The sequence below is a fragment of the Phacochoerus africanus genome, chromosome 14, assembly GCF_016906955.1.
Source record: "Phacochoerus africanus isolate WHEZ1 chromosome 14, ROS_Pafr_v1, whole genome shotgun sequence".
Taxonomy (NCBI): Eukaryota; Metazoa; Chordata; class Mammalia; order Artiodactyla; family Suidae; genus Phacochoerus; species Phacochoerus africanus.
This window is the reverse complement of record NC_062557.1, coordinates 18,953,789-18,975,466: the sequence shown is the minus strand read 5'-3', so window position 1 is coordinate 18,975,466 and position 21,678 is coordinate 18,953,789. Positions and strand designations below refer to the sequence as shown.

The window sequence follows — 21,678 nt, the reverse complement described above, 5'->3', positions numbered from 1 at the left end:
ACTACAACTGTGATCTAGGCAAGTAGACAAGGAGGGACAGGAGGGAAAAAACACCACATCTAGAACATGCCAATATTAATGTACTCATGTCATGGGAAAAGCTGATGTTTGTATTTTCTGAATCGAAACTTCAAGCATACATACAAATATAAAACCACTATGTTGTATATCTAAAACTAAAATTATATTGTATGTCAATGCACCTCAATAAAAATTGTTTTAGAGAGAGAAAAAATCTTAAATGATGTTTCATTAACCAACTAGTATTGTACACTCTATATTTTAGAAGGTAGGTTTACTTCTATAACTATGAAAGTGCTAAAATGTTCATATATGCATATCTTGCTAAAATGTGAAGGTATTATAATTTATAATGAAGAGAGAGTAAGACCAAATATGAAAATCCGCTGACTGCCTATAGGCACACTGTTTCTGGGAACAATTCTTCACATTAATCAGTTTTAATTTTAAGTTAAGAATATACCAATCTACAAAATTGGCCCAAAGAACTGACTGTAGAAAAATACTTTTTTTCATTTTTGACAAACACTATTTTTAAACAAACTAACTCCAGGAATAGAACTGGGAGAAAATGTTAAAGGACAACCATAATCTGGAAATCAGAACATTTCAAGAACAGAAGACACATGATTTGTCCACAGAAATAAATTAGAAATAAAGAATCTTCCAAAGTGATTAAAATAATTGGTTGGATAAGCAACGGATGTAAAAACACAATTTATCTCTGCTGCCTTTCCCCTTACTGAGATTCATTCAACAACAAATTATTTACTGAGTTGCTACCACATACCAAGCACCGTTAGAAGGCACTGGCATATGGCAGCGATCAAAACAAAGTCCTATACCCACCCCATGTATTACTTATAATTAGGCAAAATAATCTTACCAGTTTAAACTTCTGGCATGAAGGGACAAAAAAGGAACATTCATGGAGCCAATGCATGTTCAAAAAAATGTTAATGTCTAATGTTGTCTTTTAAAGATGTCTAAAATAAAATTTTTTGGCCACACCCATAGTATGAGGAACTTCTGGGGCCAGGGACTGAACCCATACCACAACTGTGACCAAGCCACAGTTGTGACAATGCCAGATCCTTAATCCACTGTGCCACGAGGGAACTTCCTAAAATTGTTTTTAAAGACTGACCCAATAAAGCAGAAGTAAATATAAAAGTCACTGAAAAGTCACAAAGTCTACTTTCAAAAGGCCACTCATCGAGAATAAGAACCTGGAGTTCCCATCATGGCTCAGTGGTTAATGAATCCAACTAGGAACCACGAGGTTGCGGATTCGATCCCTGGCCTTGCTCAGTGGGTTATGGATCCGGCGTTGCCCTGAGCTGCGGCATAGGTTGCAGATGCGGCCAGGATCTGGCATTGCTGTGGCTGTAGTATAGGCCAACGGTTGTAGCTCCCATTAGACCCCCTAGCCTGGGAAACTCCATATGCCATGGTTCGGCCCTAGAAAAAGACCAAAAAAAAAAAAAAGAAAAGAAAAGAATAAGAACCTGATATGACATCTTTAAATCCATTTATTTCTTACTTTAAGCAATCCAAATACATACATGACAATCAGGAATAATACAAAATTAGGAGTTTCCTTAGTGGCTCAGCAGAAATGAACCCAACTAGTACCCACGAGGATACAGGTTTGATCTCTGGCCTCGCTCTGTGGGTTAAGGATCTGGTATTACCATGAGCTGTGGTGTATGTCACAGACGCAGCTCGGATCTGGTGTTGCTATGGCTGTGGTGTAAGGCCGGCAGCTACAGCTCTGATTAAACCCCTAGCCTGGAAACTTCCATGTGCCACGAGGTAGGCCCTAAAAAGCAAAAAAAAAAAAAAAAGATACAAAATTAGAATTGTGACTATTCTCTGATTTGCAAGACTATTCAGAATAAGACTCTGCAGTAAGCAGAGTGCATAAATGTAATTTCATTTATGAAAATGGTGGTCATATGCAACTTTCAGAAACACTGGATTAAAAAGTGGTACACTGGAGTTCTCACTGTGGCGAAATGGGTTAAGAATTCAACTGCAGCAGCTCAAGTCGCTGCAGCAGCTTGGGTTGGATCCCTGGCCCAGCACAGTGGCTTAAAGGATCCAGTGTCGCTTCAACTGCGCTGAAGGCCCTGGCCAGGGAACTTCCACATGCCAGGGTATGGCCATAAAAGGGGCGGGGGGGGGGGGTTCCATTTATTTCCCAATCAAAATTTCACTTATGCAGATTTCTCGAGAAAAATGAGTCTTCAGCAGCACAAAAACAATGATTACTTTCACTATCATTTAGATATTTTTTCTTAGTAACAGTAGTAAAATGATATATGTTACCTCTCTGAAAACACCTGATTGATACACATTACCTCCCTGAAAACATTAATTATTCCCTATAGAGTTTCTAAGTTTTTTTTTTTTAAGATTTCCTACTCAAAATAGAATCCAAATTCTCCCGTACTACAAAAACTATATTCTTGCCACAGCCTGTTTAGTGATCTATACACAACCAGGTTATTTTGATTTTCAAACACAGGGTTTTTTTTAAATCTTTTTTTTAAGGGCCACACCCCCACGGCATATTCCCAGGCTAAGGGGTCAAATGGGAGCTATAGCTGCCTGCCTACACCACACCACAGCAAAGTGGGAACTGAGCTGAGTCTGCAACCTACACCACAGCCCATGGAAACACCAAATCCTTAACCCACTGAGCAAGGCCAGAGATCGAACCCGAGTCCTCATGGATACCAGTTAGGTTCGTTACCACTGAGCCACAATGGGAACTCCCAGATCTTTTTTTAAAGGGCATCATTTTAACTGTGAACTGAAGATCATTCCTCTTTCTAAAGTATCAGAGCTTGCTTTCTAGGATAAAACAGTTCAATTTTAATCAAATAACCTAATAAACAGAGACAGAGAAGGGCAAAAGAAATTATAAATTAAAATGTTAGAATTAGAATGTTAAGCCGGAAAAGACATCTCATTCAGGGATGAAATGAGATACTCCAAGCCCTCAGGAGAGGTAATAAAGGCAATTCATGAGGTACCTTCAATTTAACAAAAAATCACCTAAAGGAAATCATACTTTTACTCCGGATTTGGCTAAAATATTATCAAATCACTAAATGCTGCCTGAACCATGCTAACCATTTGCTAAGATAAGATCAATTTATTTATTTTTTAATTTTTTGTCTTTTTGCTATTTCTTGGGCCGCTCCCGCGGCATATGGAGGTTCCCAGGCTAGGGGTCGAATCGGAGCTGTAGTCACTGGCCTACGCCAGACCCACAGCAACGAGGGATCCGAGCTGCGTCTGCGACCTACACCACAGCTCATGGCAACGCCGGACCCCCAACCCACTGAACAAGGGCAGGGATCGAACCCGCAACCTCATGGTTCCTAGTCGGATTCGTTAACCACTGCGCCACGACGGGAACTCCAATTTATTTTTTAAATGAGAAAATCAACTTAATAAATTTCAGGTAACAATTTAAAACATGAGGCATAGAGGGAAAGGACAAAACAATACTAGGTACTTTAAAAAAATGGGGGAACACTCTGTACCTTGAGTTTTGGTTATGTTTATACCCTGAAAAACTGGGATAGAGTGGCACTTAATTAAAAAGCATTTGTTGACTCAAGAAGATGAACATGTTCGTAACGGGTCTCACCTTGTTCAGGTCTAAATAAATATTTAGTCATCACAGTGCTTTCTGCTTAATGCCAAATGACACAGGATTTAACTGTCTTGTAATCAAGAAATTATAATTGTTATCTTTTTTTGGTCTTTTTGTTTTTTCTAGGGCCACACCCGTGGCATAAGGAGGTTCTCGGGCTAGGGGTCTAACTGGAGCTATAGCTGCTGGCCTATGCCACAGCCGCCACAGCCACGGCAACTCGGGATCTGAGCCAAGTCTGCGACCTACACCACAGCTCACGGCAACGTTAGATCCTTAACCCACTAAGCGAGGCTAGGGACTGAACCCACAACCTGATGGTTCCTAGTTGGATTCGTTAACCACTGAGCCATGATGGGAACTCTGAGAAATTATTTTATCAAACAGAAGATGTAGCAATATTCTACAGGTCTCCATATCTCAAAAGATTTGTAAGCTAGTGTAAAGCAATATTTGAGTTTTGCGTTGTCATTCATTAGAGGCTTGTTCAATTTGTTGTGTTTTTGTTTTGTTTTGTTTTGTTTTGCCATACCCATGGCATGCAGAAGTTCCTGGGCCAGGTATTGAACCTGCATCGCAGCAGCAACCCAGGCCGCTGCTGCAGTGACAAGGTCAGATACTTAACCTGCTGTGCCACAAGGGAACTCCTCAATTTGTTTTATCTACTGTCAGTCATTAACAGAAAAAAGAAGCAGGCACCAAATGTTTAAAGAGTTTAGACAGACTTAAAGGTCTCTAATGTTCACTTTAATTCTTAAGTTTGAAGAAAGAAAATATGGAGGGGAGTATGTGGATAGTAACTAGTCCTATGGTATTGTAACAATTCAACAATCCAATGCCCTGTTAGAATTGTATTCTCTTACTACTGGTTAAATCCATAACTACACTGAGAATTTAATATTCCAGGATCACTCTATAACCCCCCCAAAACTTGCCAGTTTCATTTAAACCATTCTTCCTTTACTCTATACATCAACTCCCTCCTTAATTCATCTTTATTTTCTTTCTATATTTTTCTAGGTAGTCCCTTAAAAAGCAGGCTACAAAAATCTCATTCTTCAACAAGAGATAATTTCTAACATTTGTATGACTTTTGACAATGAGAGCACGAGTCTCAGCAGCTTCCCCTATACAATGGAGATATTATGCTCACTTTCAGTACTGGCATGTAGAACAAGGGCCAATAAATAGAAGATAGTTTGAAAACCATAAATCCCTATGTATGATGTTGTTAAAACCCTAACACTATCGTCTCCTTAAGACCTCAGAAAAGTAAAAAAAAAAAAATCACTGTGCTCTTTCATTTCCAAATATGGCATTTCAAAAAATAAATATCTTAAAATTAAGATATTCTAAAAAGCTGTGATTAATTCTAATGTTCTACCTGCAATTTGGTGATAGTGAAACAACCCTATTTACAGATGGAGAAAATTACTCTCCAGGATCAATAACCAAAGTATTACCTCCAAATCCTTTCCATATTATCATTCCACTAACAAAACTGTGACCAGAGTTTGAAAAGCATGGTCACATAAATATTAAATCCAAGCCAAAAGAACAAAGCATAATTTAGCAAGACCTTCTCCAAATTAAACATATAGTACAAATCACCTAGGAAAGTTAAACCCCAGCTTAAACACTGCCAAAATGCTTACTATTTTACTATTACTGTCACCTAGAGGAAAAAAATAGCACCTATGTGTGTGTACTGATAGTAAGTTATTAATCCACAGTATGTCAAATTTGTAATAGATGATTCAGAAAGTCAAGTAGACTGAAAATCACCAATATATTTTGGATAAGTAAAAGAACCAACTGTTGTCTACTCGATATAATGAAGGTAACTTTCTTCGAAGTTTATTCATCTGGTCCAAAGCAAATTATTTGGGGAGTTTATTTATTTATTGTCTTTTTTAGGGCCACATCCTCGACATATGGAGGTTCCCAGGCTAGGGGTCGAATTGAAGCCGTAGCTGCCGGCCTACGCCACAGCCAGATCCGAGCAGTGTCTGCAACCTACACCACAGCTCATAGCAACGCCCATCCTTAACCCATTGAGCAATGCCAGGGATTTTCATGGATACTTGTTGGATTCATTTCCTCGGAGCCATGACAGGAACTCCCTGGGGAGCTTGTTTAAAATATAACTTCCTAAACCCCAACCTAGACCTGCTGGGTTCTGGTGGTTGGGAATCGACATTTCTTTTGTTTGTCTTTTTCGTCTTTTCTATGGCCGCACCCACGGCATATGGAGATTCCCAGGCTAGGGGTCTAATCAGAGCTGTAGCTGCCGGCCTACGCCAGAGCAACAGCAACGCCAGATCTGAGCTGTGTCTGCAACCTACACCACAGCTCACGGCAAGGCTGGGTCCTTAACCCACTGAGTGTGGCCAGGGATCGAACCCACAACTTCATGGTTCCTAGTCGGATTTGTTAACCACTGAGCCATGACGGGAACTCCCATTTCTTTTTTTTTTTTTTAATTTTATGGCCACACCCATAAAATTTATGGAAGATTCCCGGCCAGGGACTGAATTTGAGCCACAGCTGCAACTGACACTGCAGCTGTGGCAATGCCAGATCCTTTAAACACACCTCGCAAGACTAGGGATGGAACCCACACCTCCGCAGCAACTCAGATTCTTAACCCACTGTGCCATGGAGGGAACTCCTGGGAATCTACATTTTTACAAGCACCCAAGATGTTTCTGCAGCTCATGAAAGCTTGGGAATCATAAGCCTAATGGAAAAAGAACTAAAGTAGAGGTTAGAAGACTTATGCTACAATCATAGCTTCTATCCTTAGCAGTCTGACCATGGATAAACACTTAAGTTTCTAGATCTATTAAGTGACTTTATCTCACATTCTACATAGTGGAAAGGAAAATGAGATAGGATACAGGTATAAAACTTACATATCATGTTTAGTTCCCCCAAACAACCCCTAAATCTTTTAAAAATATGGGTATACTGAGATTACAGGAAGGTCACACCACTTATTGGCTGTAGAACTTGAACTAAAACGCAGGTCAAATTTCAAATGAGTTTATAAAGAGGTAACAAATGTAGGCCTTACATGTTTTGTTTAGCCCAGCTTATTTTAGATTTTGAGATAACATTTATTATTAAATTTCACTCAAAATATCTGGATTTCTGATTTCTTTTTTAAAAATTCAGGTTTGGCAATGCCTCAGACTGTATTCTTACATGAAAACAACGAGCAAGAGCTAGCTGGGTAGCAGCTGTTCCTCTCTAGACAAGGCACAGCTCATACTACTTATTACTTCCTACTGTCTCACACTCAGTGGGCTTCAACCGTGTATGCTACCACCTGGCCCCAACAGGCATCGGAGTTTGCAACTCCTATTTCCGAGACTGTTCTTTGCTCCCTCCTTTTGAATTCCCACTGCATTTTCTCTGTAACTCTCATTTGGTGCTATGTACTTCACAGGTTTGGAAAGACTCAGTGAGAGAGAAAAGACTGAATTTTAAACTAATAAGTCACATTTACACATGGAAGATAATATTAATTTTGCTCTTTTTCGAAATGTACAATCAAATTATTTCAAGGTTTGGCAGCCGATTTTAATGTTTTCTTTTTTAAAAAGCTTTTTTCCTTTTTAAAATGTATTTCTCATAAAACATACATTTAACTTTGTGTTCTTATGTTTACATATGGTCCTACTTTAAAATACAGTGCTTCTTATGTGGTAATTACAAGTACTCACTAACAGGAACAGTTGGGCAAATATGATATAGTTGTTTGCTTCCCCAGTCTCACGATTTTCCACTTGTAAATCATTCAAGAGATAAGTTGAAATTCTAAGTTAGGTTGCTGAATTCTCTATGAAGTCCCCACTATCCTTTAACGTCACAATTATGATATTATACTGCATTACATTTATTTGTTACATCTGTCTCCATATTAGACATGAGCCTTTGGAGGGTAGAGGTTATATTTTATTCATCCTTCAACTCTTAAGACAGTACAGATCTGGCACTTTCTAAGGATTCAGTAACTGTGTGCAGAATTAAAAATACTTGAAAAGGAGTTCCCGTGGTGGCGCAGTGGTTAGCGAATCCGACTAGGAACCATGAGGTTGCGGGTTCGGTCCCTGCCCTTGCTCAGTGGGTTAACAATCCGGCATTGCCGTGAGCTGTGGTGTAGGTTGCAGACGCGGCTCGGATCCTGCATTGCTGTGGCTCTGGCGTAGGCCAGCGGCTGCAGCTCCGATTCGACCCCTAGCCTGGGAACCTCCATATGCCGCGGGAGCGGCCCAAAGAAATAGCAAAAAAGACAAAAAAAAATACTTAAAAGCAATAGAGAACACATAAATGCCTAGTAATTATCATTATTTAGGAGTTTATAGTCTAATGAGAGCTAAAAGACACATAAAGCAAATTATACAAGGTAGAATATTCAAAATGCCATAGGAGAGGAATATAAAATATAAGAAAAAATAAAGGAGAAATTTAAAGTATGAGACAAGTTACAGTATTTTCTTTTTCCCTGGAGATTACAAACCACCCCCTTAAAAATGAGGCCAAGGTTCTTACCACTCCAATCTAGCCTTAAGTTACTAGCAAATTTATACAAATTTATATTTATCATGAAGAATATATATGATCACTTTAAGTACCCTAAGGAAAAAAATCACAAAGATACCTCCAATCTTTTTCAGCCAGAATAACTACTATATATTTCAACTTTACAGTAATTTCTCACCACCATATCTCTCCAGGAGACAGAAGTAAGCCACCACACAGCATTTAAGTACATTACAGATAGCATACTGATTAAAAGCATAGGTTCTGGCAGAATGATTCTACTATTTATGTGCTATAATATCTTGAGCAAATCTAAATTACTCTTAGAATGTCAATTTCCTTATCTATAAAACTGGAGTATCTACCCCAGAGAGGATTGATTGATTGATTGATTTTTTATTTTACTTTATTTTTTTAGGGCCGCACCAGCGGCATGTGGAGGTTCCCAGGCTAGGGGTCTAATCGGGGCTGTAGCCGCAGGCCTATGCCACAGCCACAGCAACGCGGGATCCTTAACCCACTGAGCGAGGCCAGGAATCGAACCTGCAACCTCATGGTTCCTAGTGGGAATCATTTCTGCTGTGCCATGAGGGGAACTCCCCCAGAGAAGATTTAAATTAGATTATACATGTGTAAGTACTAAGCAAACACTTAATAAATGCTATTATAAAGGATTAACACTAAACCCAGTGAACAAGCTTGCTAGTAAGACACATGCATGAATTGACTGTACACTGTACTTCACAGTTGATTTTTTTCATCCTTCATAACTATACTTCCTTCTCCATTTCCATTACTATCCTTCTGTCTATGCCCTTTCAACTAATACCTAGACAACCCTCTAAATTGGTTTTCCATCTTCATCTTCAGACATACTCTGGTTAGACTAGTATTTAACTTCCTTTTTTTTTTTTTTTTGGTCTTTTTAGGGCCACACTTGTGGCATACGGAGGTTCCCAGGCTAGGGGTGGAATCGGGGCTGTAGCCACTGGCCTGTATCACAACCACAGCAACATGGGATCTGAACCACATCTGCAACCTACACCACAGCTCATGGCAACGCAGGATCCTTAACCTAATGAGTGAGGCCAGGGATTGAACCTGCAACCTCATGGTTCCTTGTTGGATTTGTTTCAGCTGCGCCACGACCGGAACTCCCTAGCATTTAACTTCTACCACCAATGTCCTGATTGGTATAATGGAAAAAATAATAGATCACAAATCAGAGAACTGGGAACTGGATTTCAGCACTTTGGAACTCTAAACCTAAATTTCTTCATCTGTAAAATGAATTTCATATTAAATTAGCATTAATATTTCTTCCTGCTATGAAAGTCTACACCTCTCCTCTAACCAAAAACTGCCTTTGGGGACGACTTTCCTGGTGGTGCAGAGGATTACAGATCCAGCGTTGTCACTGCTGTGGCTCTGGATACAGCTGTAGCATGGTTGGATCCCTGGCCAGCAACTTCTGCATGCTGTAGGCACAGCCAAAAAGAAAACAACAACAACAAAACTACCTCTAGCTTAAAAAATAAAATTCCAAAGTGGAGCAGCATTAAAGCCTTCCACATTAAGTGTGGTAGTTAGGAACATGGGTTTTGGAGTCAGAAAGACCCAATTTGAATTCTGATACTGTCATTTATTAGCAGCTTATTCTTGAGCAATTTACTCAAATTCTCTAAGCTTCGGTTTCTTCTTCTGCAAAATGAGAATAACAATAATTATCTCACAACTTGCTCTAAGAATTAAATGAGATATTTATAGTGCTTAAGCAGACACCCTCAAAAATGTTAGATTTGTGCCTGTTTGAACCAATCTTCCATTACTGTCTCCTAGTTATGATTTCCAAAGTGCTCCTGGAGACCTAAAGCTCTGCTTCAATCAAACAACTGTGGTTTTCCCCCCACCCTCTCTTTTATATATTAAGGTTCTACATTTTAAAAATACCCATTTTGGGAGGTTCTTCTGCTCTTAAAATGTATGAAATCCAATGCCCTATGGGCATTCTCTGCCCAGCCAGTCACACCTACTCTTTCCCAACTTGAATCACCTTGTATACATCATTGTCTCCTATCTTTGGTAATACCTATTCACTTCACTGTGAAGTCTCCCTAGTCATTCCTACTTCTATGTCTCTACAGAATTTACTCTTAAGGTCTCTTTCACCTATTTCTTAAAATAAACGGCAAGCTCTACAAGCATAATGTAATGCATGTCCTTTATTATGGTCTCTCGAACATAGTAAGTATTAATAAAAGTGCAACTAATTCCATATAATTCTTGACCAGTGAGGGTCTCGTTTAAAGTAACCTATCTGAGGATTTCCCGTCATGGCTCAGCAGAAACAAATCTGACTAGCATCCATGAGGATGCAGGTTCACCCCTGGCCTCGCTCATTAGGCTAAGGTTCCGGCATTGTAGTGAGCTGTGGCGTAGGCTGCAGACGCGGCTCAGATCCTGCACTGCTGCAGCTGTGGCGTAGGGCCAGCAGCTGCAGCTCCAATTTGACCCCTAGCCTGGGAACCTCTACATGCTACAAGTATGGCCCTAGGAAGGTAAATAAATAAATAATCTGCCTTGATAATGTCCAAACCACTTCTATAACTAGTTTCCTCTATCTTTTCTTAGTAATAAAGTACTAGAATGATCCTTTTATATTTATCTGTTCTAAATTTTCAGTTGAAAAAACTGCCACTTCCTTTCTGGTTATTTTGCCATGAATCTAACATATATTTAATGTCTTCTGATTAAATAATGTCCTACCATATATTTAATGTCTGTCTTTAAAAGTGATGATCTCTATACTGAGAAACAAGCAGCCTATACAGCATCTGAGTTCACCCTTTCCCCTTCTCCGCTCCCCTAGTCCCTTTTCTAGTTTAGCCCTAAAACCTAGACCTCTTACTACAGACTCCCAATTCTGACTAATTTTGTTTACTAACTCGGTTCATCTCTTTTGTTCCTATTAACTAAATTCCATTAACATGGTCCTTCCAAAAGGTAATTTTCTATTGTGCCACAGATAATTTCAAAAGTTGGCATGCCCTATTCTCCAACCAATTCAGTGACATGTTATCTATTCTACAGCCCCAAAGACTGGAACTCTTTGTAAACACCTTTCATGAGTTGAAATAGTTTTTAAATAGTAACCAAAAATCCTGAAAATACCAGGTTTAAACTTCAATGGATGGTTACATGTAAAAGATGTTAGAGCCTTAAAAAATCAAATAACAAGAACTAAAAGTTGACAATAAACCGTAAACACAAAAAACTTACAAGCCACGAGCCTAGATATTACATGCAGTGACTAGTTTATGCAATAGTAAGAAGACATTATTTTCAGTAGAGTAACAGGGCTTTCTTCAGTGTTTGTTTATAGAAAAGGTTTGGCATAAAAAAAAAAAATCTGGAGTTCCCGTCGTGGCGCAGTGGTTAACAAATCCGACTAGGAACCATGAGGTTGCGGGTTCAATCCCTGCCCTTGCTCAGTGAGTTAAGGATCCGGCGTTGCCGTGAGAGCTGTGGTGTAGGTCGCAGACACGGCTTGGATCCTGCATTGCTGTGGCTCTGGCGTAGGCTGGTGGTTACAGCTCCCATTCGACCCCCTAGCCTAGGAACCTCCATATGCTGCAGAAGCAGCCCAAGAAATGGCAAAAAGACCAAAAAAAAAAAAAAATGTCATGAGTTACCTCAATATGCCACAAATGTGGCTATATTCTAGGTCAAATCACGTGGGCATTACAGAAAGAGCTATGTAAGAGAAGCCAGCACAATGACTGCACAATGTTCAATGTGACACTAAAAAATAAAGAGCCATTTACAAGACAATTAAATTCAGCCCGAAATGTTGGCAAGAGGATAAGGTCCCATTCTTTCTCAAGGGTAGAGACTGTACTAGCCATTCAAAACAGATGGGTTTTTGCACAACACTGAGATTTTAGTTAATACTACTGAACCATAACACTTAAAAATGGTTAAGATAGCAATTTTGATATGTGTTTTTCACCGCAATTAAAACAAAAAAAGATCAGCTTCAAATTTCCCTTGCATTTTAAATAATGGATTTATGAGTTACTGAGTGCCTATTATATGCTTGTCACCATAGAGCTGAAAGTGAAATATAGATAAAACCTAATTTCTCCTCTCAAGGAACTCAAATTTTAAAGAAAACCAAAATTCAAAAGTATTGTTAAAATGAAATAATAATTTTCTATCACTTCAAAATAGGTGAGTATCTATATACCACATTTTTCTTAAACTTGCTCCCTGTTCTTCTCATTCTCTTTTCTTGCAGGTTCTAATTGTACTTTAAAGTCTCTGATGCTTACAATGAAAAATTCTGGAATTCAAACAGATTTGCTAACCCTATGAAATGCCCCCAAACTCTACTCCCTTGTGTGCCTGAACAAAGAAAGTAAGTAACAATCAACAATGCTCCTGGGACTCTCTGCATGGGAAGAGATGTTTCAAATAGTAGGGAAAGATCAAATCCAATCTTCAGACCTTATTCTGAATTATAACCTCCATTCGCTTCAACCCAACATTTAACTATGCAAACAACTGGGACAAATCCTATCAGAAGTCATTTCTACTTTAGTCCTGATTACCCTTTCTCTCTTCAAGATTCTTAACAAACTCTATGATCTATGTCTTATGAGTTGCTCTCAGTGGTATTCTCCGTATTGTATGCCGTGAGTTCCTATGCCACTGGGAGAACAAGTTTAATAGTGATCAAAGATTTCTATCTTCTCGAAAGAACAGGTTAATGCTTAGTAATAAATATTCTGAAATATATTTTTGAACATTTCCTTTGTGTCACCATTGAATAGAATTTGTGGATGTATAACTTAAAAAGCAAAAGTTTTAAAGACTGAAATATCCTACACTTCATGCCCTGTCCTCTTGTGCCCCTTAATACACACTTGATTAGACTTCTCATTCAAACTGTGGAAATCCATTTCTTATATTCAAAGAATTAGTCAACAGCAGCACACCTAACCCCCAAAACACCTTAATACAATAAGACTCTCCATGACCAGATGCAGGAGTATAGTGATTTCCATCATTTCTGAGGTGCTGTTCACATCTGCAAAGAATAGTAGCCCTTGAATATGAGGGAACTAAAAAGTGAATGGAGTTGGTTGTTTTCCAACAAGCAAGAACTCAGAACCAGAAATGTCAGTATTTTGTTATCCAAATGATGAGTATAATTAAAAGAAAAATAAATGCAATGTAAACTTTAAGCCATACCTTTTCTACAGACTGATGCGAACTTAAGAAATGGCCTCACTGCTCTCAGAGAGCCCTAGGAAAACTCTGTTTCAATTTTATGTTTCATGTAGGTTTATTTGTCTCTCAACTACATGGATTTTGATCATAGAGAAAAAGGGCAGAAGCAATCACCAGCTTCAGGGAGAGTTTGGGGGGGGGGGGCAAAAACTAAACTCTTCTGTCGAATGGTTCTCCTTATACTGAAGTCACAATACAACCTCACTCAATGATACAAAGAAAGCACACTCTCACACTATGTTAGTATCATACTATTTCTTTTACTCTACATACCTATCCTCTCTACCAAAAGAAATTTAGAACAGTATATTTGACCTCAAGCATTCATGAAATAATAGCTTACTCTTGCAATTAGCTTAACAGTACTTAAAAATACAGTTATAGGAAAAAGAGACTATTCTGGGGGTGGGTGGGTAAAAGGCAGGGAGGAAAAACCCAAATGCTTTTTAAAGAAAGACAACAAACATATTCAGGCATAAGGTCTGCATCAGAAACATATTCTTTCTCTTTCTTCTTTTTTTTTTTTTTGTACATTTAAAAAACTTACCCTGAAGAGATTTTCCCAATCCCTGGCCCAGCTTCCACCCATGTTTCTGGAGTAAGCGATGTCCAATATTATCCTGACAGACAGAACAGAGAGACAAACCAAAAATATTCCAATAATATATTCTTCCCTTCCTAGTGATATTTAAACAGGTGATGAGCAAGAGATAATTCTACAAATATGCATGCAAAAAGGTGCTAATAATAGGGTAAATGTGCCCAATAAAGGAGGCATTAATGTAAAAAGAAATGCTCACTAGTATTTTATATGGGAAGAACATAGAGGGTAAGGGTCCTTTCTGATGGTGTACCGGGCAACTTTTGTACAAAACACATTAAAAAGGAGAAAAAAGGGAAGGGGAAAGGGAAAAGGATGATACATTTATGAAATTTAAAACTAACATTAAAAAGCATAAAATCAAGGTACTTATACAATCATATCCACCACCTAGATAGCACCACTTTAAGAGTTTTTTGTTTTTTAAAGAAAATCTACATTGTGTTTAGTTATTTTGCTTGTGTGTCAGGCTTTCATGATACAAAGTTATAAATGTAAGACTGCCCCACCACTAGAAATGAAAACACAATCAGAGCAAAATCCAGGCTAGACTTGATTGGTTTTTATATATATATATATAAAATATAAATATTTAACTAGCATGCAGCCAATATTAAACTGAAAAAACAGTGAGGTTAGTAAAACAAGAAATTAAATTGATTAAACAGAAAAATAAAATGAGCTCAAGCACAGACTGAGTGATGCATTTCAACATGTAATCTAACAAAAATGCTAAAATGTTAGAATGAAACAGGCCTAGCAATAAGTTAACAGTAAAGAACCATTAGTGCATGTAGGGGGAAAAAACCAATATACATAATGTCTCATCCTCCTAGGAGCACAGTAGAAAAGGTCTTTCAATGTAAACCAGATAAAAAGACACCAGAAACAACAATTAAATGTCAGCTTTTATGTAAGGATTCAAGATCTTAGAAACCTCTGCAGACCTTTGTCCAATTCTTCACTTTTTACAAATACTGCAAAGTAGAGACACAGCTAAAATAACCATTAACTGTATCAGCTAAAATAACTATTAATTCTATCAGATAAAATGTTACTCATCCAAAGAAAAACACTTAAAAATTTTAAACACAGGAGTTTCCATCCTGGCTCAGTGGTTAATGAATTCGACTAGGAATCATGAGGTTGCGGGTTCAGTCCCTGGCCTTGCTCAGTGGGTTGACGATCCGGCATTGCCATGAGCTGTGGTGTAGGTGACAGACGGGGGCTCGGATCCCACCTTGCTGTGGCTCTGGCATAGGCCGGTGGCTACAGCTCTGATTCAACCCCTAGCCTGGGAACCTCCATATGTTGCGGGAGCAGCCCAAGAAATGGTTAAAAAAAAAAAAAAAATTAAACACAAAGTGCTCTGTAGGCATTAAAATGTAATTTATAACATTAATTGGGTATCATCATTTGAAAATAATCTTTTATCTCCTGAAATCAATTTATGAAGTTAACAGAACCATAAATCTCTGAGTTAAAATTTAAAAAAAAGATAAACTACTTTTTATCTTCCAGCTCCATAGTCAAAGATAAAATGTTCTCTGGAGTTATAAAGGAAAGAAAAAGTTATTTTGCTATTAGCTTCTCTAACAGTAAGTTAAAGAGGACGATTAAGCCTCCCCAATGCTCTGTTTTTTTTAAAAAAAAAAGGGGGGGGCCAACTTCCTTCTATGAGTTAATAACAGCATGCCAAATAGAAAACTGGGCTGAGCAGCTGATTATTTCATTGATCAGGGGAACAAATATGAGGATACTTTAAAAAGGGGGGGGAGAGTTCCCTGGTGACTTAGCAGGTTAAGGATCCAGCAATGTCACTGCTGTGGTGTCAGTTCAATCCCTGGCCTAGGAAACTTCCTCCGTATGCCATGGGCATGGCCAAAAAATAGTAATAATAAAACTTTAAAGCCCCCCCCCCCCAAATGAGGCAAATGATAATGAAAAACCTGTTCCTAAAACAAAACATACAATTGTTTTAAACATATATACAAAAATCATTTTGGTGCATGAAAGGTCACTAGAGATTTTTTTTTGCTAGGAACTGAGAGAACAAGAAAATGTTAAGGTTATGTATAATCCCAGGTGATGACTTCCATATCAGACATCACAAAAATTTAGTCCAATACTGATTCCTCTTCTTCCCTCTCTCTTCCCAACTGATACTGTCAGGAAACACATCCCCTGAACCAGTAATGAATAACTACAAAGAACTTTATTGCTGAAAATTTTTATTATGTCTTAATATAAGTAATGTTAACAGAAAATGAAGATAAAGAGGCCTTTATTGGGAGTTCCCTGGTGGCCTAGCAGTTAAGGATCTGGCATTGCCACTGCTATGGCTTGGGTATGATCCCTGGCCTGGGAACTTCCACATGCCACAGACATGGGCCCCCCAAAAAAGGCCTTTATAACGCTGTGAAAATAAACTTACCTGTACATAAAACCCTTATTTTCTTTTTTTATTTTCTATCACAGCTCCTACAACTGAATAACTGTGGAAAAGGACAAGGACAGCAGAATGACTCTAAGATTATGTAGGTGATTAAAGTACTGTTTAATTTTTTAACAGACTGATTTTCAACTATACTTGGCACAGAGATTTAGGGTATTAAACCATGCTGACAAAAATTGTTGCCCCCTTTTTTAATTCAAGAAAACTTCATCTTTTGGCTAAATGGAGATGAGACATTATGCTGACTGTGTTATATTATGAATGCACTAAAATAAACAGACAGATGAAGCAGTATGCTATTTCCAAAAGCAGTGCAAGTGGAGTGAAAGCATTTCCATACGAACCTGGCTTTAAAAACTGGGCTGTCAAAAGAACAGTTAAATGTAACACAAAGTAAGAAACTGTCCAATCACTAATGGTCGTTTTTTTTTTTTTTTTTGTCTTGTTTTCAATTCACTGCTTGCAATTAATGTATTTATTAAAGAAGAGTGAAAGCATAAGTAAATTCACGAGTCAAGACCAGCTGAGAGTTCAAGAGCAGCGTGTTGTGACTGACAACAGTGAAAGGAAAAGCAAATGTTACAGGGAAAGGGAGAAAAAAAGAAAAATTTAGGGTTATACACATTAGCACCACTTTTACAAAACCACTCAAGATGGCTGTCACCTTCTCAAAAAAAAGCTATTGATACAAACGGCAGTGGCAATTCTCTTCTAAACCTTTAGATGAAAACTGTTCTTTAATTAAATCTACTTTCCCAAGAATGACAAGAGAATGAAATGTCAGGGGTTACGTTAAAATTATTAACATGCTACTGAATGTCCTTGCAATTATAACAAAAGCAACAAAAACAACAGGTATATCTCCTGGAAAGTCTTCCCCTCACCAACCTCCTAGATTAAGTGAATTACTAAAAGAGAAAATCTGGACCTTTCCTATCATTTTAGACTATCTACTTTTGGAGGAAAAAAGGCAGCTCTATGACTCTGCAGAATGGGCTAGTATTCAGTATAATCCCTCTTCCTACTGAAAAAAGAAAAAAGTTGTATCAACACTAGTCAAAAATCCAGTAGGCTTAAGGATGGGTAACACGAGGAAGGCACATCAAAATACCTTATAACAAAATAGAACAAAGCAGACTTGTCTAATCTGAAATGATCAAAATGTTCATTGAAACTGCACTGTGAAAGAACAGGGGATTCAATGGCCAGCCTATGAAAATAAGTAATCTACTCTCTCTGTTTAGGTTGCCAATTATTCTGGCGGATATTATTTGTAACAGTAAACTACAATAAGTAATTCGCAGTCCAAACGGGTAACCTAAACATAACAAGGGCAACGAGCACTATTTAACTTCTGAAATAGTTAACAATTTACTATTTCAGTCATTATAATAATGGCTTAAAAAACTTTCAGTTTATTTTTAAATAAAATACATAATTTGAAGTTTAGCTATAATCTCATAGAACCAAAAAGGTTTTTTCTTTTTTAACACAGCCTGGTTTGTTAACTAATAAAGGGGCACGAGTAACGATAGGCTGTTTATAATTTAAATGCACATGGAAGAAATGCAGGGAAATACTGATTTTAAACTAATTAGGAGTTCTCTGGTGACACATCCAGTTAAGGATCTGGCATTGTCACTGCAGAGGTTCTGATGGCTGCTGTGTCAGAGGTTCAATTCCTGGCTGGGAAATTTCCACACGCTGCAGAAGCAGTCAAAAATAAGTAACAAATAAGTAAAAATAAACTAATTAATAAAGTAACTGAACTCTGCCCAAGGGAAGAAGGCAAAAAGCTGATTTTCTACAGGATTCATAAAGAGTTTCCACAACCAACAGGGTACTCTCTGTGCTTAAGACTCCAAAAACTGTGGCAGAGTGGCATTTTCTTTAGTAAGGCACAAAGTTCTTCTTAATTGTGGTTAAACCATGAAGCTGAACTGAAAACTCAAAACTTTGACTTAGATTACCTAAGTCGGCCCTTATATTTTTTCCTATTTCTAAACTTAAATGTAAATTAAAATGCTGTATTTTAATCCTTTGTTCCTTCGTGTTGTATGTGTGAGAAAAGATATAATTTTTAAATGGGAATATCTTTGATAGTAAGAAATGTATATTATAAACAACTACACAATACCAGCAAAACAAAAATAAAAATCCATCCCATTATTTACAACTATTCTTCAACATTTTTAGTAGTGAAATAGCAAATAGTAAACTTTCCCAGGAACTTTCCTCTGCTCCATGAAGCTGTATACCATCACAGCAACAATGATCATTTAGCAATAGCACCACCAATCTGTACAATGGAAACCTGCCAAAACAGATTAAAATTTACTTCATTGTATGGAGCTGATTCCAAGCTTTTAATAGCAGGAAGTAGAATATCATATCTCAAAAGAAAAACTATACTACAGTTATGTCAGTGACTAGATGAACACTGGTTCCACACTGAATTTTCTTTTAGTTGACAGCCACATTCAATTTACACCATTTAGCCCATTTTCAGCAGTGACAAAAATGGCAAGTCTCTTGAGTGGATTGTAAGCTTTGCTGATTGTGTATTAAAGACTCTATAAGCAAAAACCAAGTGCTACTAGGTGAACCCATGCAAACAACAAGTGTAAAAATTCCCAAAACAAAAGATCTATAGCTCACTACAGATGACACAATGAAGACTAGAGAGAAAAGCCATATAGTAATGCTACACCATTCAGCTCCAAGAAGCACATTATTTATAGTGCAGTCCACATATGGTCACTGCTAAATGTCAAATCAACAGTCTTAGAGAGTTACAGTTTGGAACTAATGGAGTCCACAGATCTAAACAGATATGCAACATGACAAAACCTAATTATACATACACTTCTAAATCCCTAGGTAAGCAAAGTAAACATCAGCAACTGGAATTTGAAAACTTACATTAATTTTTAAAAGCTGCTCAGTCAATCTGACAACTATAAAGGCAGATTTTTAATCAGTCAGGTAGAACAAAGACCAACTACTGGCTGATGGGGAGCTTTACTTCCAACTGCAACAATGACAACATATTTTGAGTCTATGATGCAGGTGTTCTGCCTTTCGTATAGCTTATAATCACTCTTCTGTCTGATCTCTCATCTTCTTTCTATGGTAAAGACCATAAAGGACCGTACATCCTGAATCATGCTAACCAATCCTTGGATCTAATGGTGGAATTCTACACTGGGTTATGGTTTTAGAGTAAGTTTTATTTCTTAAACATTTTATCTTTAAACATGTGGAGGTCATAATCACAAGAGCTGGGACCTAAAATTTCATAAAATGAGTTCTAAAAAGTTTTTTGTTTTTTGTAATAAGGGTAAAATGTCAATACTTTCTTCTTTCTCTTTAATTTAGATAATCAAGTTGTCTGGCAACTCCACAATTTTCTTGACACAGTATTTTACTCTTGACCAGAAATTTCACTGAAAGATTATTTGGTTGGTTGAAATAAAGCAGGGAAAATAAAACTTTATAACAAAGATGATGAAATACTTTACAAATTCTAGATTCTGATGTGTTTTCAACATTTCCTGACTGAAACTGAAATACCTGTATCATCTCAGGAACAAACCTAGGCTTCAAAAGTTTACCTAAAGCATAATGCACTATTGCATCTTTGCATCTCATTTCCCATCTTGACAGTTTGCAACAAATTTACCCTATTACAAAGCAAAAAGACCTTAATCCTATACTCACAATAACCCTTCACAGGGCTGTATTCTTGGCACAAACCTGTGCAGAGACTTCCTCGGTTACCAGCTGCTGCAGATTACCTTTGTTAAAAAAAAAACGACTAAACCTTTAGCTCCTGCAATGATCTGTAGACTCCCAAAGCTGCATACTTCCAGCCACTTTTGAGTTGCATGCTGTAGCAAAACAGTCAGCACCTCTCAACAGATATTGCTGCAGAGAAAGATTTTAATTCAGCAGAGACTCTTTCTGTGTTAGAAGCAATGCCATTTCCCCCTAAGAACAAGATAGCTCAATGTAGCCAGCCAGCCATATAACTAAGAGACACATATTTGGTGGGTATTCCTAAGGTGACAGGGTACTTTTTAGGTAAGGTGTGAAGGGGTGGGTTGCTACACTATTTTGATGCCAATCATTTTAGGACTTTCTTTTAAAACTTTAAATTTACCCCCAAATGATTTGGTAACAGAAATAAAATTCCTATCTTGTTTGTTCCACTTCTAATACCATGTCACCTATAAAGCGCCTCCTTCCTACTACCTAAACTACCACATCACAAATAATGTATATCTGAATGTGTTTCAGGAGTAAATTTTCATTAGAAGTATAATTTATTAATACACATTTCTGAACATATACTTATTCACAAAAAATTAAATATCTAGTCTGATTACTATATGCCATTTGCTATTTTTTAAGTGGAGAAGATAATACTATTTAATAAATAAGGCATAGTATCAACTCCTACTCATTGAGATTACTCAGTCTGATGGTCTGCTGACAGTGTTCTCCTTAAGACACATGTGCTAGAAAAGTTCCTGGACAGTGTGAGAGTAAAAAGAACATTAGTCTCACATGCCAAAGGAATGAATTTTCCAAAAGCCTTTAAATGTACTCCTAAAAGGAGGCTTTAAAAATGTTAAATATCATTTAATTTAGTGCTTTTTAAAAAACTTTGTTGAGCATAGTAATAATGAATATTAGGTTTCAAATTTAGGAGAGTCACAGTACCCAAAGAATGATAGCTTGTATAATATTAACCAACTATGTACCTTGTAGAATATGGTACTTGGGCCTTTCTTCTGATGCTAGCTATTCCTAAACTCTGACCCAAAGAAACATTTAAATAAAATGGAAAAATTAAATTATTTTTAAAACACAAGATACTGACCTAGCTAGCCTATAGATGTCACTCTAAAATTCTACCTTGTGGTAATTCCCAAGATGATACAGAAGAGGCAAAAACTTAAGTGATTTTTAACTTAGCAAGGTGGGCTTGGCATTTTATCCTTAAGTCAAAACCAAGACTGGGCTTTCAGCACAACATCAGGTGTGAAGTCTCCCTCTGCAGCATTATCACATGCGTCATCAATTACT

General features: G+C 37.5%; 1 protein-coding gene across 5 annotated transcripts in view; it reads right to left on the bottom strand.

Annotated features, from left to right (window-relative positions):
- Positions 1-21,678, bottom strand: part of GPATCH8 (G-patch domain containing 8) — an 83,153-nt gene that overhangs the window by 37,810 nt on the left and 23,665 nt on the right. For 3 of the 5 annotated variants that reach the window (XM_047758947.1, XM_047758949.1, XM_047758948.1), the window contains 2 exons: positions 16,932-16,949; positions 14,079-14,151 (listed from right to left, as the gene is read on the bottom strand). The exons of 1 other annotated variant lie outside the window; for it this stretch is intronic. Coding sequence is in view for 1 of the 4 variants with exons in the window: in XM_047758946.1 (XP_047614902.1) it covers positions 14,079-14,151 (73 nt within the window). In the remaining 3 variants the exon portion in view is untranslated. The remainder of the gene's footprint in view (positions 1-14,078; positions 14,152-16,931; positions 16,950-21,678) is intronic. One more of the 5 variants, XM_047758946.1, reaches the window with a different exon arrangement.